Genomic DNA, 26364 nt, shown 5'->3' with positions numbered 1-26364 from the left:
AAAAACTAAATGTGTCCTCTGCTTTTAACCATCACCCTTGGTGAGAAGTGTGCAGCTATGACAGGCGTGTGGGGGACGGTGCTTTGCTCAGTGGCACCTTGGTGGTTCAGGATTTGAACCCACAACCTTCCGATTACGGGCCGCTTCCACTGGATTCAACCTCATCTTATATGCTCTGATAAATTTTCTGTCTCACAGTAGCTATCTGTTCAAGGTCAGATATTCTGCAGTGACATTTCCACCGTTGTGAGAAGATCAAGGGCTGCATTTTAATCTGATTCAAATCTGGCACAACAGAAAAGCCAGGGATGAAATGATTTAGAGTGAACCCAAGCAAAATTTTATTTTTATATTTACTGAATATCAGAGAAATTGCAACCGAAAGCAGCAGCAGGAGAAGGTGCAGAGCTATTTGGTTTCTATGCATACAATTTACCACTTACATCATTCTCTGTGAAGGGGAAAATGAATCATCCAAACAGAATTTTTGTCTTTGTGTTTTCAAATGACATATATATGGTTGTTTGCTATGAATGATTTATGGTGTTATTGTTCAATAACTGCCTTTTACCAGTTCTACTGAAAATGCCTCAGAAATTTTCTACAATAAAAAAAACCTCTGCAAACTGCTGAAAAGTCTTAAGATGGTTATTAAATTTATCAAAGCTATTAGACAGAATTTCGAATGTGCGTAAATTCTCAGTAGGACTGTTTTCAGGGAATGGAACTGGGCGCGTTTATTTAGTTACATTAAGCATATTTCAGGAAAAGGGCATCTTCGATGGCAATAACATCGCATGTATTTCAGGAAAAGGGCATCTTCGATGGCAATAACATCGCATTTGACCTATGTACATTACAGCGAACGCAAATCCCTTACGGTCACTTTCGTAAAACAGTAAAATCTGTTTCAACCATCGGTTGCGTTGATGTTTAACGCCGCCGTCCCGGTTCAGGGCGCACGTCTGGCGAGCAGGCCGCCCCGCCCACAAACAAAGCCCCTCCCACACAGAAAGCCCCGCCCCGGTCGAAAATTTGACTGTAAACATCCCCGTTCGGTTTTAAAGCGTTCCGAGCGGGAGGAAGGAAGTTGGCGCCATCTTGCTTGTTGTAATGAATAAGGCAGTGGAGGGAATTAGCGACTAACTTCGGCATTGAAGAGCAAGGAGCCCGGATTTGTGAGTGAGCGTCGCGGACCGCTGTGCGTCCGACGCGCATTTTCATTGTTTGGCCTTAGCCAACCTTAAGGCTTTGGGTAAATTTTGATTCGCTTTACTGACGTTGCCGTGCGAGCTAGCTGAAAAGCTATGCGTGCTAGCAGGCTAAGCTAGCCTTATTGCATTTATTTGTTTATTTACCCCGATATTAATGTTACCACCTTCGTGCATTCAGTCGGGCGGTAGAATGTTTGCACGCATTACATTAAAATTCAGCCCGGTTTTACTTGTGTTGTGTTTCCCGCCGCTTCGCCAAATTAGCTCCCATCGTGCTAAGAAGCTAACGTTGTAGCTAGCTAGCAGAAACGGTCTCGGTCGGAGGAGAAACTCACGGCTACATGTTGCGCGCTCCATGTGCCGGGATGGATTTAACGCTGCAAAAGGATAATTCTTCACTATGCTTTTTTTTTTTTTTGCGCAGAAATCAAACCTCCAGTCCTCAGGTCGTTTAGTCGTGAAAATGATGGTGAAATATAGACAGGTATCGTGATGTAACTAATGGTGAAACGATAAGGGGTTTTTTTTTTTTTTTTTTTTTGCTTACGTTCTGCTTTGCTCGTTGATGAGATGCCAACTGCTGCTGTTTATTTTGGGGAAGGGCGTTTTTACCTGCGAGGCGCGTCGGCAGGCTAGGCTGCCACTCACACAGTCCGCACGTCTGTGTTTGTCGTCCTCGTTTCCTTTGGGTGGCCGAAATGGAGCCAATGCTGCGATTAACTGCGATTCGGTGCTTCATTCGACCTTCGGGCTCATTACCAGCGTCGTTTTGATTCTATAACATTTAACTTTGTATTTCCTTTTTTTCTATGGCTCATGGAGATTACAGATATTTCATAATAATATTCATCATATTATTTACCTTTTTTGTAGGTGTATCTCATCTCTTACTGTGAGAGAAAGCACTCGGGGCGATGTTTTACGCCCACTTTGTCCTCAGCAAACGTGGGCCGCTGGCCAAAATCTGGCTGGCGGCTCACTGGGACAAGAAACTGACCAAGGCCCATGTGTTTGAATGCAACCTGGAGAGCAGTGTGGAGAGCATCATTTCACCCAAGGTAAAGCAATGTTTCTGCCATTCACATTGTTGCTTCACTTCTTTTATCTTGTTAGAATAAAGCTCATGCTCAGCGGTCTGAAAAACAATTGCACGTTGAGAATTTTTTTGTGGGTCTTTTAGGTGAAGATGGCTTTGCGCACCTCTGGTCATCTGCTTCTGGGTGTGGTTCGGATCTACCATAGGAAAGCAAAGTATCTCCTTGCTGATTGTAATGAGGCATTCATCAAGATCAAGATGGCTTTCCGTCCAGGTAGTTAGGTTTATTATAGTTTATGTAAATGAATGTACTTCTTACTTCTCTGCCCTATGCATTATTCACACTGTGCTTGGTTGTGATTTATCCAGGTGTGGTGGACCTTCCGGAAGATAACCGGGAAGCTGCATACAATGCAATCACCTTACCTGAGGAGTTTCATGATTTTGACCAACCACTGCCTGACCTGGAGTGAGTTTTTGCTCATTGCCAAAACCGGAGAGCAATGTTTGCATCAGTCAGCCTTTCAAAAACCAGACACTGTTGTGTTATTGCAGAAAATGTTGTTTAAAGTTTATGCATTCATTACCCACAGTGACATTGATGTAGCCCAGCAGTTCACACTTAACCAGAGTCGTGTGGAGGAGATCACTATGAGAGAGGAAGTGGGCAACATAAACCTGCTGCAGGATAACGACTTTGGTAAACTTCCATGCACTTTTGTAAAGCTTGTACCCCCCCCCCTACAAAGCAGTAGCTTCTTTGTTGAAATTCTGTGTTATTGAGTAAATTGTGTGTATGGTGATTTGCAGGGGACTTTGGCATGGATGACAGAGAGATAATGAGAGAGGAGAATGCCTTTGAGGTGGATATCATCCACGGCTCTACATCCTCAAACCTTCTCCTGGAGGCTGAGCCAAGTACAGCCAACCTGCCAGACAAATCCAACCAGATGGATTATGATGACTTTGGGGATAACATGGGCAACAGTGATGGAGGAATGCTTGGTGAGGGGCATGATGGATCATAAAAAATAGGGGTCTTTTCCTAGAACAGAGTAAACTTGATAATCCAGACAGAAATGTTTCTACCTACTTGAATATGATTTGAATATGTGGAAAATCTGTATATACTGAGTACTGCATATTACCTTTTGCATGCTGAAAGGAATTTGAAATGTTTAATTAGCTGCTTCAGATAAGTACATTCACAAGCTAGTCAAATTTGTAAAGCGCTTCAGTTTAATTAGCCTTGTTTTTTACATGTTTTTTTAGTGCCAATGCAAAAATAAATCACTGTTCAGTTCCATTTGATGAAACACACATTAGCTTCAGCATCTCCTGTCTGTGGATGTAATCAGTGGTTTTTAGCATTTGTGATTGTTGCTGTATCAGCATAAGGCATTTTCTTTATAATTTCTTTCGATACCCCTGGCAACCCATAATGAAAATACTTTATCTCTGTGATATTTCAGTTGATAAGCTCCTTAGCAATGAAGATGGTGGTGGAATTTTTGATGATCCACCAACTATCACAGACAGTGTGATGATGCCCCCAGACCATGGAGATGATGATGATGACTTCGATAACTTTTCTCGTAAGTGATCTCTTTATCTTCATTTCTGTTAATTACCAGGTAGGCTGTAATGGTTTTGAATATCATGTTTACCAATAATTTGTTTGTTACCCAAATATGGTTTTCTGAGGTTTATTTTTCCCCCCCCTCTCTCTCTCTTTTTCTCTCTCCTGTGTTTGGGTTTAGCAGCTGGAGCTCCTGACAGTCCAGACTCTGGCCCTGCAGAGCCGCTACCTGCTATGGCTGACCAGACTGAACAAACCACTCTGGTACCCAATGAAGAGGAAGCCTTTGCACTGGAGCCCATCGACATCACTGGTAAAGGGATTTTTTTTTTCTTTTTACATATTTGTTGTAATTTCAGAGATTTGCTTCAGATCATTTATCTAATTATTTTTATTTATTTTTAAACAGTAAAGGAGACTAAAGCAAAGCGGAAGAGAAAGCTGATTGTTGACAGTCTAAAGGAGCTGGACAGCAAGACCATCCGTGCTCAGTTAAGCGATTACTCTGACATTGTCACCACTCTGGACCTGGCCCCACCTACCAAGAAACTGATGATGTGGAAGGAGACTGGTGGTGTGGAGAAGCTCTTCTCTCTGCCCGCTCAGCCACTCTGGAACAACAGGCTGCTCAAGGTACGACCTGCAGTTACATCTTAATGGATTGCATATGCCATTTTATCGGTGGCCATATTAGTCTTTTCTTATGCTGTCCTGCATAATGATGCTTTCTTATACTATATACACACATCTGCAATTACCTGGGCAATGTTAAGTTAAACAAAGAAAAATCTCCTCAATGTCCTTTCATGTGTTCTATGGTCCTGTCAGATGTTCACACGCTGCCTGACTCCACTGGTTCCTGATGAGCTGAGGAAGAGAAGGAAGGGAGGTGAGGCTGACAGTCTGGATGAATTCCTGAAGGAGCTGGAGAACCCTGAGGTGCCCAGAGAGGAACCTCTTGGGCCTAGAGGAGACATCATTGGTGAGTTCTCCATATGAATAACATTGTAGCATGAGTGAAAGAAAACACATACAGTAAGGAGACTGTGGTGATCATGTTTCTTGGTTTTTAAAGATCAGACAATTATGGAAGAGCCCAGCATGCTCCAGGCATCCTCCATTGAGGGCAGCAGAACCATTCTGGCTGATGAGACTCTCATGCCTCCACCATCCAGGCAGCGTGGCAAGCGCAAATCTGACAAGGAGGACATCATGCCTGTGAGTTACCATATGTGTCTTAGAGGTTTTCACTTGCCAATCGATTATTGTTATTGGTATTCGATTTATTATTTATATTTGTATCTGTAGCTGGCTGTATTGGATCAGCCATCTGTATTGGCACAACAACTGGATGTGCCTCAGGTGGAAATGCCTCCAGAAGACACTGCCAGCATCTGTAGCGCCAACCTCAGCAGTGCTAACCTTAGCACCCTGGTGCCTGAGTTTGATCTGCTTGGTGAGAAGGGCAAAGAGAAGGACAAAAATGACAGTGAAGAAGAGGAGGTAAGAACTTTTTTTTTTTTTTTTTTTCAATAACTGACATTCGTCCTCTAAAACCATCTTGTGTGTGTGAGTACAGTATTGATTGAGGTGAGTTGTTTTGTTTTTTTCTTTTTTTATATATATATATAATGTTTTTGCTTATATTAGGAGGAAGACGGCCAGGGAGGAGACCAGGACCAAGAAGAGAAACGTTGGAATAAGAGGACCCAGCAAATGCTTCATGGTCTCCAGGCAAGTGTGGCTGGTTTCTTTATTGATTGTGAAATAGAAAGTAATTTGGATTAACATGAATGTGATTGTTGCCTTGATTTTGCTTGAAAGTCAATAGCATGATTGCATAATAGTTGTCTCTTTATAATATTATTTAGTGGATGTTTGCCACTCGCCAGCGTCCTCACTTCACATATTTCTTGTTTTAATTGTTTTTCTCTTTGTGTTCATAGCGGGTTGTGGCCAAGACAGGAGCTCAGTCCATCAGCCTGCTGGAACTCTGCAGAAACAACAACAAGAAGCAAGCTGCTGCCAAGTTCTACAGCTTCCTAGTGCTCAAGAAGCAGCAAGCCATCGAGCTCTCCCAACCAGAACCGTACAGTGACATCGTAGCTACGCCAGGCCCAAGATTCCATATTGTATAGATAGATTTTATTCACTTTTATCAGTAGTTTGATTTTTATACTACTTCTTGGGGTTGAGGGTGGGGGTGGGGGTGGGTGTTTTTGTTAACTGTTTTTTTTTTGTTTTTTTTGTTTTTTTTTGGGCAGAATCGTGCAGTACTTTTATTCCAAAACAGAGGAGAGGGTATGATTATGTATAATAATGTACATCTTTGACATCAAGTACAATCGATCACACACTGTTACAGCTATTTTTATACTTCCATACTCCAACATTTTGCTTATCCACCATTTATTGTTGTCATCTAATGTTATAAATGTTCAACTTTTAAAAAGCTTCTGGTAGCATAGGCGTTTGTACATTTGTACTCCTTTTCATAAACGAGATGTTTATTTTACTGCTGAGTGTTTTCTTTTTAAAATGCTCATTTTTTCCCCCTGCCCGTGTTATCATAGAGCCTCATATTAAAAATTTAGATAAACCTTATGTTATGCACTTGTGATAATTGTGTGCACAGATTTTTGCTGATGTTGCATGTTAAACGTTTAAACTGTTAATCTCTGAAAATGTTGCTTTTGTTTTTCTTAAAAAATTCTTCTGAACATAATTGTTTTTTCTTTGTCCTTTTTCATCTGTTATACATCTTATTGTACTGATAATACTATAGAATAGTCTGGAATTTTCATGTGAAGATATTTGGCTATTATCAATACAAGTTATTGACTTCCCCTGATCACTCTGTGGTTCCAGTCACAAAGCATTCCATGTGTTGAAGAACATTTTTTAATATTACTTTATGGCACATTTAGATCATGACCTGGTGTAGACTAAATCAATCAAGGTATCCCATCAATTGGGATGTACTGCTTACTGTATCATCTTCAACATTTACAAAGTTGTCCTTTCTAATGACAACGTGGCTGTGGTTTCTTTTCTTGTTGAAGAAACATTTTTTGAATGGTAATTGAGTGATCTAATAGTTTTTCTTACACAGATGCTTAAAGTTTGATGTAGAAATTAATTAGACAAATTTCACTTGACAGCATACGTTGTATTCACAATATGGATAAAGCAGACATGGTACAAATCATATAGACATGTAAACGAGGAGGAACTTTGCTAGTGTGGGCAAAGACATTCCAATACAAATATATGAAGTCACCGCTAGAATATGTGCACCCTATAAATCTACTGGACTAAATACAGAACTTCTCCATTACAAAAATAAAAGTATTTTCCTTACTGTACTTTTGGTTTTTAAATGTAAGGTTCTTTGCGCTTGGTATTTAACCCGTTTATGCGGATCAGACATTGACTACAAAGCTCTGGACAAGAGTGTCTTCTAAATGCCATAAATGTAAATAAAAGAATATACATTGAACCCACCCCCCCCACCCCCCCCCCCCCCCCCCCCCCAATAACCTCCAGACCAGCTAGAGTTGTCATAACTCCCTCCATTTACATCGCCCCTAAATGTACAGATTTTTTTTTTTTTACTTTTCCTCCAACAGATGGCAAACTTGTTCCAGGGAACAACTTCATCCTAGGCAATGGAGAATGCAGCATGGCAGTTTACTTGCATTTCATATTTTTTCAGAAGACCTTGAAAAGCCGTCCTCTTTTATCCTGGATTTTATTTAATTCTCAAATGCTGATTTGTGTATCTTTTTTGGAAAGTTTGGGTGCAGCACTTCGTGTTTATGACGTGGTTTATGGTGTATGTGGGAACCTTCTGAATATTTTACAGTGTCATGTTATATCAATTAATTCTCAAAATGTTATCTAGCTACTCAGTGCACATCGCATGCTGAAGAATTACTGTGGAGCTGCACAGTATAATTTGATGGATGTGATGATATGAAGACGTCCTCAGTAAGTAATAATCCTGAAATGATATAAGTAGTTTCTTTGTATTGCATCATTCTGTTGCTGAGACTGGCTTAAAACATGCCCTACAACTGCCGAGCGTAAGGGCTGACAATTCTTTGTTAGCAAAAGCAGGTTAAGAGAGCCACATCTGAACTTGCTTCCAAAAAGTTTTTGGACTCCAGTAACTGTTGGGAGTGGTCTGGATCTATTTGACATGACACCGGCTTCTGCAGCTTCAGTCACTTTTGTATTACAGTTTTAAATTAGCTACCCACCCACAGCAAGTGAAGACATTGAGGTCAGTGTTGATGTTTTTGAGTGTGTTCTGAGTTCTTCTGAGTCTTTTTGCTATCTTGTTGGTTTCTAAAAACTGTACAACGATATAATGATGCTGATTGTTAGATGCTCCCTTACGGCTGGAGAGATTTCCATCCCAGGCGACCCTGCTGTGTAAATATATATGTATTTTTTTGGTTTGTGTGGCTTCACCCTGAAGGAAAAACACAGTCACTGCATGGTCTCATTAAGCATTCCAATATTGTGCCTGGACTAATGGAGGGGGAGAATAGGGATTTGTATTGACTTTGAGCCTGACATAGAAGGCTCGGGGTATGACTTATCCTTCCCCTGCTTGGTAGTCAGACTGAGTGATCTGATCGAGGGGAGCCTTTACATGTTGAAGTGGGCATCTCCTATGTCTTCTTCTGCACTTTGCATGTGTTGCTTTAAGTCATTTAGATAAAATGTTGAAGAATATGTGGTAAAATAATTAATTCAAATGTGATGTTATATACATAAGGCATTATAAAATGGTATAATGTTATAATTTTTTTGGCATCATACACCATTCAGCTATAATATTACACCTGATCACCTAATATTGAGAAGGGGCCTCTTTTTGCCCTGACCTGGCAAGGTATGGATTATACTAAACCTCTGAAGGCATGCTGTGGTATCTGATACCAAACTGTCAGCAGCAGATCCTTTAAGTCCTGAAAATTGCAAGGTGGTGCCACAGATACTAAGATGGAATGAGATCTGGAGAATTTGGAGGCCAAATCGACATTTGACACCCATTGTTGTGTCATATTTTTGTAGTGTGGCAGGGCTCAAGATCCTTCTGAAGTATACTGAATATTGTGTAAGTGGTTCCCAAAGCATCATGGTTGTAACCTAGTGTGTTCAGATCCCCCTTGTGCCTGTGACAGTCGCCAGATGAACTGTCCCTGTAATTACTGATTGTACAGTGCATCTGGAAAGTATTTTCAGTTTTTCCATAGTTTTTCATTTTACAGCCTTATTCCAAAATTCACTTTTTCCCTCAGAATTCTACATACAATACCCAATAATGACAACGTAAAAAAAAGTTTACTTGAGGTTTTAGCACATTTATTACAAATTTAAAAAAAAACGAGAAAGCATGTGTACATAAGTATTCACGGCTTTGTCATAAGGCTCAAAATTCTTGATTTTCCCTGATCTTCATTGAGCTTACGTGGAGTCCTCATGTGAAAAAATGTGGACTCCATGATGGTCATGATTTGGAAAGGTACACATCTGTCTATATAAGGTTCCACACTTGACGGTTCATGTCAGAGTACAAACCAAGCATAAATTCAAAGGAATTGTCTGTAGACCTCTGAGACAGGATTGTCTCGAGAAAAATGTCTGCTGCTTTGAAGGTCCCAATGAGTACAGTGGCCTACATAATCCATTAGGGGAAGAAGTTTAAACCACCAGAACTGTTCCTTGAGTAGACCGGCCACCTAAACTGAGTGATCGGGGAGAGGGGCCTTAGTCAGGAAGGTGACCAAAAACCCGAGGTCCTCTATGGACAGACTAGAACCTTGTAGCATGGTGGTAGTAGCCTAGTGGGTAACACACTCGCCTATGAACCAGAAGACTCCAGGAACCCATCAATAAAGCCTGTATGGTAGAGTGGTGGGACAGAAGCCACTCCTTAGTAAAAGGGCCATGGCAGCCTGCCTGGAGTTTGTCAAAAGGCACCATAAGGACTCTCAAACCATGTGAACCAAAACTCTGTGCTCTGATGAGAAAAAGATTGAACTCTCTGGTGGGAATGCCAGGCGTCACATTTGGAAAGACACCAGGCACTGATCATCAGGATAGTCACACTAGTCAGGATAGAGGGAAAGATGACTGCAGCAATGCGCATAGACATCCTGGATGAAAACCTGTTCCAGAGCATTCTTGATTTTATCTTTCAGCTGCAGAAGGACACAAGAGAAGCACACAACCAAGATACTGTATCAAAGGAGTGGCTTTTATATCTTTGAATGTCCTTGAGTGGCCCAGCCAGAACCCAAACTTGAGATCTCATTTGAGAGATCTTAAAATGGCTGACGCTTCCCATCCAACCTAACGGAGTTTGGGAGGTGTTTCCAAGAGGAATGTGTGAAACTGCTCAAGGATCTGGAGATCCTTTTGATGCCAAGCTTGTGGCATCAAAAAGACTTGAGGCTGTAATTACTGGCAAATATTTACGTACATGTGGTTTCTTGTTTTTTTTTTATATCTTTAATAATTTTTAAATCGCAGAAGCCTCAAGTAATTGTCATTATAAGTTTTTTATGTGTTCTGAGGAATACATTTATTTAATCCATTTTGAAATAAGACTGTAACATAACAACATAACATGCTGTGAATACTTTCCAAATGCCCTGTAAGTTGATAAATGCTGTGAAATGTAAATGACTTGACATATAGAAAATGTGATTCATCAGACCAGGACACCCTCCTCGGGTGCTTGTTGGTTCACAAACTGTGTATTTTGACTCCATTGTTTTTAACATACAATCACATGAAATTGAATGCCATTTAATCCCATCCATGGGCTTTTATTAACGTTTGGCCCAACTGCCCTGGGGAGGCTTTCTACAAGGTTTAGGAGTGTGTTTATATGAGTTTGAAAATTTTCAACCAGAAGACCATTTTGGAGGTCAGGCACTGATGTTGGACCAGAAGGCCTGGCTCACAGTTTCCACTCCATTTCATTCCACGTTGAGGTCAGAGCTCTGTGCAGACCAGTCAAGTTCCTCTAGACTAAACTTGATCATCTTTGACTTTGTTCAATGGGGCGCAGTCATGTTTGAACAGGAAGAGGCCATCCCGGGGTGGTAGTGGCCTAGTGGGTAACACACTCGCCTATGAACCAGAAGACCCAGGTTCAAATCCCACTTACTACCATTGTGTCCCTGAGCGAGACACTTAACCCTAAGTTTCTCCAGGGGGGACTGTCCCTGTAACCTCTGATTGTAAGTTGCTCTGGATAAAGGCGTCTGATAAATGCTGTAAATGTAAAATGAAAAAATGTAAAATCCATAAACTGTTCCCACAATTTCGCTTTGCACCTGGCTTTCTCTGTCCATCCTGTACTACTTGACTGGTCCCTCCACCCCAGAAGGTACAAGGAAGACACTCAACTAGACACTTCTCTGTCTTGACCTCTAGGTAGTGGAATAATTGTGAAACACTGTAGCACAGCACTCGGTGACACCAAATGTGTCCTCTGCTTTTAACAAGATGAGACATAATTTTCTCGCGTTTAACCACGTTATTATTATTTTGCAGTATTTCAGTCTCCTGGGTCTCACGCCAGGTTGTGAGAAAAAACAATGTTCTCGCCACCACCTGCAGGCGGTGCACCTGGCGAGGGCCAAAAGTCGCAATGTATGCTTCAGAATTTGCTTATTCGCTGAGAAAAAAGCAGAGCAGAGCAGCATGTGGCCTTATTGGATGGATTTTTATTTATTCATTTAATGGAAAATTAACTGAAGAAATAATAGCTGCCAAAAGCAGCGGTAGATTCAGCTGCTTGCCCATGGAAATTGATTCCATGCAGCTGTCTATGTACTGGTCTTGAACTAAGCCCACAAAAGGTCTGGAGGTCTGTAGCTACTGTGTGTAACTTTGGGATTTTACATGACCTGTTGCTGCTGTTACCAAATGGTTACAGTTAGTTAGAATACAGTTGAATTGTTACAACATTTCATTCACAGCATTAGTCAGACACCCAGAGTGACTTACAATCAGTAGTTACAGGGACAATGACTCTGGAGCAATGGCCAGTTTCTCTAGGTCATTTTACGAATGATCAAACCAAAAATTCCAAACCAAAAAGGGAATGAATAAAAACAAAAACAAAAAAATGATCATGAGATGAATCATGCAGATAAGAGCAGTATTGGTGTAATGCAGCAGCAGCCATCCAGATGTTACTCACACTCAGTCTCTTAACCATCCATTACGGAGCAGGAAGCAGCCGTTTGACTAGCAGCATAAATGATTTAAAGGACTGAGGTTTTTCAGCGTTCGTGCTGTTGAAGACCTCAGCTGAAGTTGAAAGATGGGCTGGATTTCTGAACTGACAGAGTTGGGTTTTTTTGTCTGACCTTAAAGCATTCCTCCTCTCCACCCACCCAAGCCCTCAAAGTACCAAGAATAGCCTTTGAAATAACCTTTCATCCGCACTCGTGGAACATGGACTGGCTGCCGTGTTCAGTATTCTTGACCATTCTCAGCCCGAGCAGGCGAATCACATTTACAGGCTCAGTATATTTCTGCCTTTCTCCTCATTTGCCTTTTGTTTGTGTTTGGCACTCAGTTGCCGGAACATTGTGACACACTGAAATGAAGCTTTTTTTTATTTAGCTGTCTTCACCACTGTGTGACGGTTGACAGGCTATACCTTGACAGGTCACCTTAACTTGGCCTTTTGCATTGTACTGGCTGAGGCTGCGTAGTATGTCAGTAAAGACATCCCCTAGTCACCAGTCCACTATATGGATGACTGACTGCAACAAAAACGCATTTACATGTTTAGAAATTGACAAATAGCTTCTTCTATGGATCATAATAAATGACAATTTGAATAATTTTTTCTACCTTTGAGTCTTATTTTTGCTGAGTTTTCCTTCTATGTTTTGGGGTGTCCTCTGAGGTGAATGCTAAGTGATTGTCATTGTGAAACATTGTATGCATCATGCACAGCACAGTGCCTCTGTAAGGGTGTGTATGAAAAATATAAATATACAAATAAATCAATGGTGTATTTTTTGTTATCTGTACTATTATGTCACCATCCTGTTGAATTTCTTGCTCAAATCCATCACTACCTGTAAATATGTGATGCTACATGTCTATGTAGCATATGTCAATCTATCTACAGCAAACGGTGCTGCACCAGGGCCAGGAAGATAGTGAAGGACCTCACCCACCCCAACAATGGACTCTTCTCTCTGCTGCGATCAGGGAAGCGCTTTCGCTCCCTGAAGTCCAACACAGAGAGAATGAGGAGGAGCTTCTTCCCGCAGGCTGTCCAAGCTCTCAACATCAAGAGTACATAGAACTCATGCACTTCACCTCTAATCACTCCGGACTCTTTTGCACAAAACTTTGCACAAAACCACTTTGCACATAATCACTTTGCCCTTACTGCTCTTTCTTTTATGGCTTTTATGGCTCTTTCTTCTTCCTTAAACATTGTAAAAAACTGTAACTCATTTGCACACCTTCACCCTACCAGTTACACATATTTTATGTTAAAGACGTAAAAGTGTAATATTTGGTTATGTTTGCAATATTTGCATATTGGTTCACTGTTTACTTGCAACATTTGCAATACTGTGGTCTGTAGCAGTTGCAGAAAGCATTTCACTGCACATCATACCGTGTATGACTGTGTATGTGACAAATAAAATTTGAATTTGAATTTGAATTTGCTTTCTGATTTATTCATAGTTTTTGCAATTTCTTTTTGCATAATTACATATACTTATCTGCACATAGATTTCATAGCATAACATTTATTATGATGCACCCATCTTTAGGGCATAATGGTCAGTTTTTGTACCATCTGCAAGATTCAAGTAAACTACTGCAACTTTTGCGGGCTGAATCCATGCTTGATATGTGGACCTTGTTGCATTGGATGGTGGGTGTGGTGGTCGCTGCTGACTGTTGTGGGTGATGTATGTTCTGTGGTCTGTTGTTTGTCTGTGCCTCTTCAGTCAGTTTTTTTATTATCTTCCTCCATCTCCCTTTGTAATGGGACTTCTGACATCTGTACTTGAATAAGCTGTATGTGCATATCAGAGGCAAGAATAGAATGTGGTTGATGGCCACAATATCATTCGTTTGTTAGGTGACAGTGTTTACTTTGGGAAACATATTCTGTGTACATCCACATTCACTCTGAATTTTTTTCTTTCCTCCAAAAGACGATAAAGTAATTAAGGCTCATTTAGTCTGCATTAACCATTGTCCTCCCACCTTAAGCTATAGAGCTGAATGTTCCTGGGGAGCAGCAAGAACAGAACTTTGTTACCATGGCAGTGGCAGTCAGAATTCTCATTGCATATTCCTAAGTTTTTTTTCTAAATTTGCATGCGTATGTTATGGTTTCTCTTCCCTGCCACCCTACTCCCACACACTCCCTCATCCTTGTCCTTTTCTCAGTTGCTTTCTCACTCACACTTAGACTCTCAACCTCCAGTCAGGTTTTCTCCCACACTCACTGTCTTCCTTTCTCCTGTCATGGCAGGTTTTGTTAAAGATCAGGGAGGGGCAGGACAGTGAGGTGGTCCTGTTGGGCCTGGTGGCTGATGTCCTGTTGGAGATCACCAATGAACTACTCTGGATAATAACCATGTGTCACGGGCGTTTGGCATGGCGAGGCAGGTGTTCTGAGATGATAAGACTTGACGATGAAGGAGGACGCATTTGCATGACGTCACGTAACAGGGGTTTAATCTGTGATGAACAGGACAGTACAGACATCCGGTAACAGGAACATGTAACAATGACCCGACGGTGAACAGACACAAACAGGGCAGCTTTATACAATCAGACACTGCTGAACACGATTAGGAAACATTACACAGGACGAACGTGAAACAGAACGTGAAGTAAACCCTTCTGGACCGGATCATGACACCATGATTTGTAAAAGCATTGCCCGTGCCACAAGCACTCGGTTCCTAATGGGCCTGATAACTTGCCAGAGTCTCCAAGGCCGAATGGCTGAACGTTTCCAAACAAAATTCGAAGCAGGCATGTGACGTTGTCCTAAATTAGAGGTATATTAGTCTGCAATTTTGCTGTAGTCTCATTACAGTTGCAGAAAGCTAGCAATCATGTGTTTTATTACCAACATTCTGAAAAAGCAATAATCACGCAAGGCCACTTGTGCATTCAAGGCACATGCGCGCGCGCACACACACACACACACACCTACACAAAAAAACCAAAGGCAGTGAGAGAAGAATCCACCAAGATGGCATCAATGCTGCACTGTATTCAATCAACAACTTGTTTGATTTGAGGATAATTTCTCTTCTTTTTCATGCTTTTCTCATCAAAATCACACTACCAGCAGAAGCTCTGAGATACTACTTCCCCCCAACTATCCAATCAGAGCTTGTATGCTGGCAGAGACACTTGCTGCAAATGGCAGAGCTGATTTGCTTTTGCTCTTCTGTCAGCCTCGTGTCAGGAGGGTCTGTCCCCTGACCTGCACAGCTAACAGTCTGCAAGGCCCTGTTCTTAGTGGCTGCTTGTTAGCGCTCAGACGGTCGACAGTAGAATGTTGGGGACCCTCAAGCTTCCCTAATGAGCAATGGACAAGAGAAATGTGGTGGAAGAGGAAGATCAAGCTGCCTCGTATCCCACATCGTTGCTGTCATTTTGTCTGAACAGGACAGGAGCAGTGTGGCCCGGTGGTCCGTTTCTGATAAAACTAAACAATGGTGCAGCCTCACCCGTGGCATATGAAGAATAACATTGAGATTCTGCTCAAAGCTTTAATGGCCTGAACTGCCATCAGACCCTAGAAATCCAGCTTCCTACATTCCCACAGGTTAAAGCTGGTTGTGCAGAGCTGAGCACATTTCTGCCTCAGAGAGCCGGCGACTGCTGCATAATTTTTACTTACCCGTTCCTCGATGTGAGATTAGAAGCCTGACACTGATAAGCTGAGCTCAAGCTGTGGTGGACGGACACCTTGCATATACAATGAGCTGGAGAGCACTGCAGGAGCATCAACAGGTGACTGTGTCGGGCTGCTCCATAGGGTCCTTCTCCACGCTGCATGGAGAAAGGGAATAGGGGGTTTAGGGGGCCGGGGGGAGTGAGTGTGTTGTCTGGATAAATAATAGGTATGCAGAGTTTGTAAAATTGCTTTCCTGCCGCTGGAGTGCACAGCAGAGAGCGAGTGGTCTGAATGTGGAAGCACTGGCCTTGCCATGTGGGGAAAGGAAGAGATGTTCTTAGGTGATAAATTGCTGAGCTTGTCTGCTGAGTGAGCACAGTTAGTTCTGCACTGACCCGCCCAGCATGGAGAAGCCTGAGGTTTCTTGAGGTGTCATGCAGGGTGTGTCTAAAATGGCTGAACTTGCCTGAAAGGGTATGTAGAAGCATGGGATGAATGTTGGTGCAGGACGCTGACAGCCTAGGGACAGTGCTTGGCCAAGTGAATAAGGAAGCGGGCCCATAATCGGAAGGTTGATGGTTCAAATCCCGAACCGCCAAGGTGCCACTGAGCAAAGTACTGTCTCCGCCGTTAACCAAGGTGATGGGTTAAATGCAGAGGCAGTGTGCTGCAGTGTTTCACGTCATCTTTTCAGCAGAAGTCATCTTTTCAGCAGAACGCAATGTGACCGGCGCTGTGGTCCACATGCACCACTTAAAGATTAGAAAGTTCGTATGCTCGCCCAATAAGCTTATCTGCCCTGCCGGTCCCTCTGCGCAGTAAGTCAGGGATATTATTTCCACTTTATTGGGGTGATTAAAATGCAAGGCCGGCAATTTGACTCCATCGTCCTCCTAATTGACTCAAGAGAATCAGACTTCAGAGGAGGCTTTTTGGCTGATGTTTTTTTTTTTTTGTGTGTGTGAAGATGCTTTTGCAAAATATAAACTGGGCCTTAGGCAGGTGGGTCAGGGTTTAGCAAGTTTACTCCCCTGCCTAAAACTTGTGTGTGTGCACTTCAGAGATGAGTTAATAAGGCAAGATTCATGATCCATTTCCCTCCATGGACTCATGGGACATTGTCTGGCAGCGTGACTGGCGGTGCTCCCATCTTTTACTTAAATGGCTTGATTTATTAATGGTCCCTGTTGCTTCCCCTGTCCTGTCCATGGTTTTAGTGGATTACTTTGCACCCTCAATTCCACCAATAAATGGCGTAATTACACTGTAAAAAAAATCCCGTAGTTTTTACGGAAAAAAACTGGCAGCTGGGGTTACCAGAACAATTCCGTAAAATATACAACAAAACAGTAATTGCTTTTACTGAATAACATGTACATTTTACAGTTTAAACCAGCATATAACACACTGGTCTTCTGTTATATTTACTGGTTTAAACTGTAAAATGTACATGTTATTCTGAACAACATGTCAATTTTACAGTATAAACCAGTAAATATAACAGAAGTCCAGTGTGTTATATGCTGGTTTAAACTGTAAAATGTACATGTTATTCTGAACAACATGTCAATTTTACAGTATAAACCAGTAAATATAACAGAAGTCCAGTGTGTTATATGCTGGTTTAAACTGTAAAATGTACATGTTATTTGGTAAAAGCAATTACTGTTTTGTTGTATATTTTACGGAATTGTTCTGGTAACCCCAGCTGCCAGTTTTTTTCCGTAAAAACTACGGGACTTTTTTTTACATTGGACATCAAAACCCATTTGATTTCACTAAAACATACACAGTATTTTACTACAAAATCACCATTATTATAGGACTACTATATTGGAACAGAAATAAAGGCATGTCACAGATATTCTGTTAACCACACAGACTTTATTGTAAAAACAAAGCCCAACTTTAGTTAACCACAAGGCTGCCACAGAACCGTCAAACGTATTATCTCAAGAACATTGGTTCACAGCATCAGAATAAAACATGTTCACACAGCATCAGAATAAAACATGTTTCATGTGTGAGAGTATATGTCTGTGTTAGAGTGAGTGTCTCTCTCTCTCTCTGTGTGTGTGTGACATTGTCATAAACAATGAAGAATCAAAGCCCAACTTTCGGTAATCACAAGACTACCTCAGAACCATCAAACTTAACATTATCTTAAGAACATTGGTTCACAAGAGCATCAGAATCGTGTGTGTGTGTGTGAGAGAGTACATATGCCTGTGTAAGAGTGAGTCTCTCTCTCTCTCCCCCTGTGTGTGTGTGTGTGTGTGCATATGACTGCATGTAGGGGAGTATGTGTTTGAGAGGATCATCAAAGATGAACCATACTATAGATCATTAATATGTGTGTGTGTGTGTCTGTGTGTGTGTATATGTGAGAGAGAGAGAGTACATATTCTACAGAGTGTGTATGTGTATGCATGCTTGAACATGTGTGTGTGTATATGTATGTGTGTGTGTGTGCAATGCATGTTTTTGTGCATGTTTGTGTCTGTATGTATGTATGTTTGTGGGCGGATGAGTGAGAGAGGGTGGATCATCGAACAGTCTTACTGTGAGCACCATTCATGGTCAGACAAGTCTTGTATAAGTGTAATAACTCTCGGGTTCACATGGAGGCGGGATTTGCTGATCAGTCTTAAAATCAGACAAGAAATCGGTCAAGACTATGCATTTAAAATTTAGATTCCGCTATCTAACTGACACTTTAGTTAGATAGGTAAAGTTTAAGTCGAACATTTACATTAATAACTACTAAAGCAGAACAAGGAACAACACAAGTTGCTGGGCACCTTTGCAGGCCATTTACAATGTCTCTCGCCACTTGTAATTGAGATTAAGGTGAAGACTCTTGGGTTCACTGGGAGTTGTTTTTTGTTCTTCTTTTCCACCACCTTTGTGCCCTTTTCAGGATTGATGATGAAAAAACACCTTGAAAAGAAAAAACAACATTGAAAACCTCTGTAAACTGAGCCACATACACAGTCTCACAAAAGTGAGTACACCCCTCACATTTCAGCAATTATTTTAGTATATTTTCTTAAGGGACAATACTATAGAAATGAAATATGGATATATTTTTAGAGCAGTCAATGTGCTGTTTGTATAGCAGTATAGATTTCCTGCCCTCTGAAAATAACTTAACATACAGCCATTATTGTCAAAATAGCTGGCAACAAAAGTGAGTACACCTTATGTTTTACCAGATGTATGTTGTTTAACCATGCAAAGCCACATGTCCTATTCGTCGTGTTCATGTTTTTGCCTGCTTGACAGGACCATACAAATTTGTGTATCTTGTATTAGAGCAGTTAAAATTTGGTGATTTGAGTCCAATTATCTCATACCAACCACTGGATGTTAAACATGGCACCTTAGAGCAAAGAACTCTTTGATGATTTGAGAATTACAATTGTTGCTCTCCACAAAGATGAGCAAGGCTATAGGCTATAATATTGGTAACAATCTGACACCGATTTACAGTACAGTTGTCAGGGTCATACAGAGGTTTTGCAAGGTGGGTTACACTCAGAAGCCTGAAAATAATCTCACAGCCTAGGCCATCTTTGTGGAGAACAACAATTTTAATTCTCAAATCCTCAGAGAGTTCTTTGCTATAAGGTGCCATGTTGAACATTCAATTGTATGAGAAAATCGTACTAAAAGCACCAAATTTTAACTGCTCCAAAACAAGATACACAAACTTGTATGGTCCTGTCAAGCAGACAAAAACATGAGCATGATAAAGAGGACATGTGGCTTTGCATGGTTAAACAACATAAATCTGGTAAAACATAAGGTGTACTCACTTTTGTTGCCAGCTATTTTGATATTAATGTATGTATGTAAAGTTATTTTCAGTGGACCGAACATATATACTGCAATACAAACACCACACTGACTACTCTAAAATATACCCATATTTTATTTCTATAGTATTGTCCCTTAAGAAGATAAAATAATTGCTGAAATGTAAGGGATGTTCTCACTTTTGTGAGGTACTAGGTGTCTCTACATACCTTTGCAAAAATTCAAGCACTGATGCCAATTCAGTAGGGTGGTGAACGTTGAAACAGTAATAACTGCCGAACATTAGGCTAACAGCAGCGATGAATGTAGTGATGTCATCATTCACAATCTTGCGGTCCACACTGAGCATGAATCGATCAGCAGCATAGCAGGAGGGTCCTGTGGATACATTTCAATGCAATGAAGTTATGTACATGTAGCAAGGTAATAGAGTATTTGCAAATATGACTGTTAGACAAATTGCAGTTTATTTTGTACTGCACTGAAAAACTATTTCACATAGGGTTCATGATAAAAGAGACACTTGTGTTTGCTAGATACTCACTTAATATTATTGTGAAATCAGAGTTGAGGGTTAAGCAGGTGTCTTTCCAGAAGAGGAGGCACAGACCACCACTGTTAAAATATATAAACTCAACTTTATAGATAAACATTTAATCATTAAAGCTTTGAGGGTGTTACTGTATATGAATAAAACTTAAACTTACCACAGACAATGATGCAAGGGGTCACAGGCAAGTTTCCCAACTCTTCATCCTTTTCAAGGCTTGTCTCTTCTACATAATGAAGAAGGAGCGCCTCTTTCTCATCAAAATAGGAGAGAAGTAGAAGAATCAAGTCAAGAATTTTGAGAAGTAGAAGAATCAACCATTTGTCTGTCCTCTCAAAACTTGAAGTTTTGTGACAGCTCGTAACACGCTTGTTCCTGGTTGCACAAACATTCCTCATGAAGTTCAACAGCCTGTTTCCCTTTGTGTCAATGCTGTTTAGGAAGATCTCTTTAAGTGGTATCCCTGTGAGGTCTTTAAAGTGCACTTCCATTCCACTTTCCTGAAACAAAAATGGCCACTCTTCAGTAAGGGTTTTCATGTCTGTTCCTTTGTTGATATCTTTTCGTTGACTCTAGTATGTAGATTTCATGAGAACCTTCACTTCCTCTTTCAGAAATTTGTGCTGTAAAAAAAAAAAAAAAAGACATAGGTACGTACTTAGTTGGACCAGGAATAGTTTGTTGCCCTGTTGTTATTCAAAACCAGGTGTTCATTTAGAATGACAAGATAGTCAAAATTCTGTCATCCTTTCTCACTCCCAGATTGTTCCAAACGTGTATGCATTTATTTGTTCTGCTAAACACAAAGGAAGATATTTGTAAGAAAGCCAGTAACCAAACAGGCAGTAAATGGGAATGAGATCTGCTTGGTTACTGACATTCTTCCAAATATCTTCCTTTGTGTTTAGCAGAAAAAGAAATGTATACACATTTTGGAACAATCAGAATTTTCATTTTAATATTAAACCATCCCTTTTTTGTAATGGAAACAAATACTTGGACTTACTGGTCTCCTTTAGAACAGAAATAAATTTCCTGGCTTGAATCTTCTGGGGACTCCACTCCAAGTGACTTTAAGGTGTCCTCAAGAGATTTTTTAGTTGCGATTGAGAGTTCAGGTAATACAGCATCAATGGCATTGCTGATGTTTAAAGTGTTTAGCTCTGAATCACCCATTTCTGAAAAACAACCAAAATAATAATTCACATAAATTATAAATTAACCAAAAAATGTTTTGTATAACGTACCCCTGTACATTACTTCTGCTGGGACTTTGGTATTCTCTGTAAATCCAATCTGCCTTATTGCATCTTTAACAGAATCACCATACAGCTCTGGGTAAAATGCAGTGCATTTCCCTCAAACTTAGATCACACATTGACCCTTCTGACAGATAGGCCTGGTACATTTGATGCCTTTCAGAGAGAGTGGAGCACAGGTTTTTGAAATTCTTTAAGTTCCTAGCACATCTTTTAAAGTAACTGTGCTTACTTTCAAAGCGCATTGTCCACAACCTGATCAAAGGACCAAACTTTAAAATCAGTGCAGGGTAATGTCGCAAGTAGTGATGCTTAGGCTTTAACCTATGTCCTGGAAAGAAAGAAAATCTACAAGCAAGATATTCTTGGATAAGAACGTCAAGGTACGCAACCTCTGGCAATGAAATTTTCTGTGCACAAATGAGCTCCACAATGTCTTTTAGCTGAAGGGTCAACTGCCAAACATCATCTGTGGGCTCTTTCACCTTGTCACACATGATCACAGGAAGAAGTCTTAGAAAATTCCAGTTCTGAATAGCCTGACCAGAAAGCTTTACTCCATTGGAGTTTACTGCACATAGCTTACTCAATGCATCAGAGCCACTGTACTTAAATTTCTTAATGAGTCTATTCAGAATTGAATAAGTGAACCACTTTTTCTACTTTATGAAGTACTTCAGGTAAAGGCCTAAATCATAGGAAAGGATACCCTCAAAAATGTCATGGCCTAAACAAGGTGGCAGGCCAGGCACACAAACATTGAAGTAATTTAATGAATTAAAAATTGAGTCAAATATTATACCTTCAGCGTTTTGTTGTTCTTCAGACTGTAAGAGTGCGCTGAGGTCCACATGCATTTGGATCTGTTTGAAAATCTGTTCGTGTTATCCGGCAATACCTGCAGAAATATTCAGAAAAACTGAAATTTTCTGTGAATTCACCGATATTATGAGACCCCAAATTGTCCCCTGCAATGCACAAAAGAGTCCCTTTAACTTAACAACCTAAATGCTGTTTCACATCGTGTTTGCAAATCTTACTAAGTTTTACATGCGCTGCGAAGATATATAATAATGCGCCACAAACAGGGTACATGCTACTCGTGTTTAAAACCACACACTTCTTCAAACAATTTAATTCAACTTACCAATTTGCCCAGACACATTTATATTACTTCACATTCCCACCAGTTTGTAGTTCTGCTCAGTCAAAGCAATAATCGTTCGCCACTTGTCCACTGCCGACGTGCTGAAACGCAAACGCTCCGCGCCAATGAGAGCTCAGCCAATCAAATTCTTTGTCCAAGGCGCAATTTTATCATGATTGGACGATGCTTAACGGTTATCTTTCAAATACTTTCAACTAATTCCTGTGAGCAGAGACAAAACAGCGTAGAATTTCAGATATTTCGTTTCACACACCCTAAACAAGTAAAACCACTGCTAATTACAGCAAAACAATACACTGGACACAGACAGGACACACCTATCAAAACACACAATTTTAACATAAGAATAGCGCATAAAGTTACAATCTTTTCTGGTTATTAGCATGTTGACTAAAGGCTGATTTGTACTTTAAGCATGTGTCATGTCGGGGTGTAGAGGGAGGACGGCTTGCAGGAAACGTCTTGTAGAAATAACTTCTTTACTTAATTCAAACGAGAGCTCTTCACATACACCAAGGGTGTACTCACACTAGGCAGTTTGAACCGTGCCCGAGTGCGTTTGACTAGTGTGAGTGCTCCGAGCCGTGCCCGGGCGCGGTTCGCATGAAGTGTGAGCGCTAACCGTGCTGAAGCACGGAACAGTACGCGTGATGTCACGTTTTTGCGACGTTCCAAAACCAACATGGCGGGGAAAGGGAAAGGTGCAATGTTTGTTGGAAATTTGGGCAGATGAGAGCATCAACAACAGGTGGACAAAACGCATAAAAACTCCGATATGTTTTGCAAAATACGGGATTATCTTCTTCATCGGGGATACCAAAGAACCACCGAACAGTGCCGAGACAAGGTTAAAATACTGCAGGCACAGTATTTAAAGGTGTGGGATGCACCTTAAATCTGGCAGCTCTGCAGACGAAAAAGATCAATTCCAATGGTATTACGCTGTCGACGGCATCAAACCATCTAGCCAACCGAATGCGATCAGCGAGAGCGCCGCTCTTCCTGTTTCTCCTGAAACCCCGCCCACCATAATGACGTAAGCGTGCTGAAAGCGTATGTGAGTGCAGGCCAGACTCGTACTCGGCAACCGTGCCTAGTGTGAGTACACCCTAAGAACGTTTCCAGTCCAGAGGAGTGGTTCTTTAAAACACTACAATACAATATTTTATGATAACAACTACTATAGAAATCTATTGAAATCGAACAAGAATTGCTGGTGTCTTCCTCTTGTAAGTCGCTTTGGATAAAAGCGTCTGCTAAATAAAGTAAAGTAAAGTAAAGTAACTACTTATACATTTCCAATGTGTACAGATTACAAGGCATGAATATGTTGAAACGCTTTTCTTCATGACATTTTTTAGAGAGCATTGACTGAAATCAACACAAGCAGGTTTAATAACATCATGTTATCTCATGGGTTTTCACATGTGATGCCATGAGTTTCACACAAGAATGTTCCAAAAACACATTTTTGCACATGTAAAAAACATGAAATTCATGTCTTTTCTGTAATGGATAATACAGTATATTGTTAATTTTCCTGCAATAAACTGTATTTTCGTATGTTTTTAACTGTTAAATGTAAGGTCTTACTCTGTAAAACTGATTACGGTTTTGCACTGTAAATTCTACGGTTATCCCATGTTTTCAGGAATACGGTTGTATCCTGTAGCATTTATACGGTATTTTACTGTTAAATTTACGGACATTTTTTACAGTGTAGTTTGTATTCTAAATGATATGTCCAAAAGTGCAAGTCTCCAGTTGCTGGTGATTCCTTGAGGGAGTTGCATGCTCCCAGTTTTGCAGCTGTGGTTGAATCATCCATAAGAAGAGAACACTTACCTGGCAGGGGAGATACTGTGATCAAGAAGTCGGTTCACCCAGGGTTAGGCTCAGCCATTGCACTCTGGCTGTGGTGGCTTAGCTGTTAAGGAAGGTTGGAAGGTTGCCAGTTCGAATCCTGATTCGCAAAGGTGCCACTGAGCAAAGCACCGTCCCCACACACTGCTCCCCACTGCCTGTTATGGCTGCCCACTGCTCACTAAGAGTGATGGCCTAAAAGCAGAGGACACATTTCATTGTGTCACCATGTGCTGTGCTGCAGTGTTTCACAATGACAATCTCTTCACTTTCACATATTTACAATTTGATCATCACTATGGCTGCACTTTAAGGTGCCTTTATCAGAATCTGAATTGTCGAGTATGCACCTTTCTGCAGTTCTTACAATCCATTGCAGGCGGTTCCTGTCCTGTATGGTGGTTGGAGCACAGGATAGATTCAATGACTGCAAAGTAGAACTGTGGAAGATCATACTTCTTTAGTTGCTTTGAAAGGTACATTCAGGGCCTTTTTGACGATGAAGGGGATTTTACTATGGGTAATGGTGGTACCAAAGAAAGGTCTCCACAGATAACTGTCAGGATCCGGTCCGAAATGGGGGTTACTCCGGTCCGGGTCAGGATCCGGACCGGAGTTTCATTGTCCTGTGTAATGTTCCCTAATCGTTTTCACCTGTGTTAATTGTATAAAGCTGCCCTGTTCGTTTCTGTCCGCTGTCAGGTCTTTGTGTTCACCAGTGTCTTCGTCTCGGATGTCTCCCCTGTCCTGTGCTTCACCATTAAACCCCTGTTCAGTGATGTCAGGTGAAAGCGTCCTCCATTCCTCGTCATTCCTCGTCACCCCACGTCCTCCTCTCCGTTCACCCGCCGCGTCATGCCCGCATGGACGTGACAGAAAGACCTGACCCACATTTGGACGCCACCTGACGCAGCCCCGCTGATCGGAGGAGCCGCGACTCGCCGGGAGGACGCCGCCAGCTTCCTTGTCCCTGGCCTTCCATGGCTTCATTTTCAGCAGGGTCCCGACCCCTGCCTCTCAGTCCCGTGTCTGGCGGCGTTGAAGGTGAGGAGCGGCCATTCAGCGGGGCGAGCCGGAGACTGACAGGGAGCGGCGGACGCATGCGGACTGCGGACGAGGTGCCGGTACCACACTGGCCCGAAGCCGTCTGCGCTGGACATCCGCCGCTCGTCCATCTGAAATACTGGACCATTCATTCATTCATTCAGTCATTTATCATTCCTCTCTGTTCATCTCATCCTTTCTGGTTTACGAATCGATTCCGTTCGATTCCTCCTGTCCACTCGGACCATTTAAGACTGTGTATGGACTTTTTTTCCCCCCTCCTTCATGGACTGCTCCATCTGGCCCGCCAGGTGTCGTGCCATAAAAGGGGGGATTCTGTCAGGATCCGGTCCGAAATGGGGGTTACTCCGGTCCGGGTCAGGATCCGGACCGGAGTTTCATTGTCCTGTGTAATGTTCCCTAATCGTTTTCACCTGTGTTAATTGTATAAAGCTGCCCTGTTCGTTTCTGTCCGCTGTCAGGTCTTTGAAGTTATGTTCCGTGTTCACCAGTGTCTTCGTCTCGGATGTCTCCCCTGTCCTGTGCTTCACCATTAAACCCCTGTTCAGTGATGTCAGGTGAAAGCGTCCTTCATTCCTCGTCACCCCACGTCCTCCTCTCCGTTCACCCGCCGCGTCATGCCCGCATGGACGTGACAATAACACAGTGCTACCGGATATAGTGAAGAAGTATTGGGCATGCACTATAGCTATATCTATAAAAATTAGAATTTTGGTTTGGCTTCATCTAAATGAAGAGAAAATGTGATTCTGCATCAGGATGAAAAGTGAGCTCTCTGTTTCTCTTATTCATTGAGATCAAGGACCCAACCTTATGCATGCTGTGATTATACTGTGTGCTGGTGGTGCACATGCACTGTGCAAGTGGAGCAAGTGG

General features: G+C 41.5%; 1 protein-coding gene, 1 long non-coding RNA gene and 1 pseudogene across 5 annotated transcripts; 2 read left to right on the top strand and 1 right to left on the bottom strand.

Annotated features, from left to right (window-relative positions):
• The first annotated feature begins 1059 nt into the window (after positions 1–1059).
• Positions 1060–5982, top strand: LOC114790537 (double-strand-break repair protein rad21 homolog A-like). Of its 2 annotated transcripts, none has more exons than XM_028980692.1 (14): positions 1060–1178; positions 2088–2272; positions 2395–2524; positions 2620–2719; positions 2844–2950; positions 3061–3255; positions 3723–3845; positions 4014–4142; positions 4239–4462; positions 4658–4811; positions 4905–5047; positions 5138–5332; positions 5480–5563; positions 5776–5982. In XM_028980692.1, exons 2-14 carry the CDS (start codon positions 2129–2131, stop codon positions 5965–5967), a joined length of 1920 nt encoding a protein of 639 aa, XP_028836525.1. In that variant the 5' UTR covers positions 1060–1178; positions 2088–2128; the 3' UTR covers positions 5968–5982. The 2 variants fall into 2 exon arrangements, with proteins under 2 accessions (XP_028836525.1, XP_028836524.1); XM_028980691.1 differs by having other exon boundaries at positions 4011–4142.
• Positions 5983–17628: 11646 nt separating this feature from the next.
• Positions 17629–23557, bottom strand: LOC114789629 (uncharacterized). 3 transcript variants are annotated; one of them, XR_003749699.1, is made up of 8 exons: positions 22540–23557; positions 22195–22290; positions 21140–21311; positions 20291–20756; positions 20128–20198; positions 19793–19961; positions 18566–18704; positions 17629–18410 (listed from the first exon to the last, which is right to left on the bottom strand). It is a non-coding gene; the product is annotated as an uncharacterized LOC114789629 (long non-coding RNA). The 3 variants fall into 3 exon arrangements; XR_003749698.1 differs by having other exon boundaries at positions 17629–18704; positions 22540–22761; positions 23451–23547; XR_003749700.1 differs by having other exon boundaries at positions 17629–18704.
• An 840-nt stretch (positions 23558–24397) lies between these two features.
• On the top strand, positions 24398–24518 carry LOC114791440 (uncharacterized; annotated as a pseudogene).
• Positions 24519–26364: the final 1846 nt, after the last annotated feature.

This window comes from Denticeps clupeoides, chromosome 5, assembly GCF_900700375.1.
Source record: "Denticeps clupeoides chromosome 5, fDenClu1.1, whole genome shotgun sequence".
NCBI lineage: Eukaryota > Metazoa > Chordata > Actinopteri > Clupeiformes > Denticipitidae > Denticeps > Denticeps clupeoides.
The sequence above is the reverse complement of the archived record's forward strand: the minus strand, read 5'-3'. Positions and strand labels throughout refer to the sequence as shown.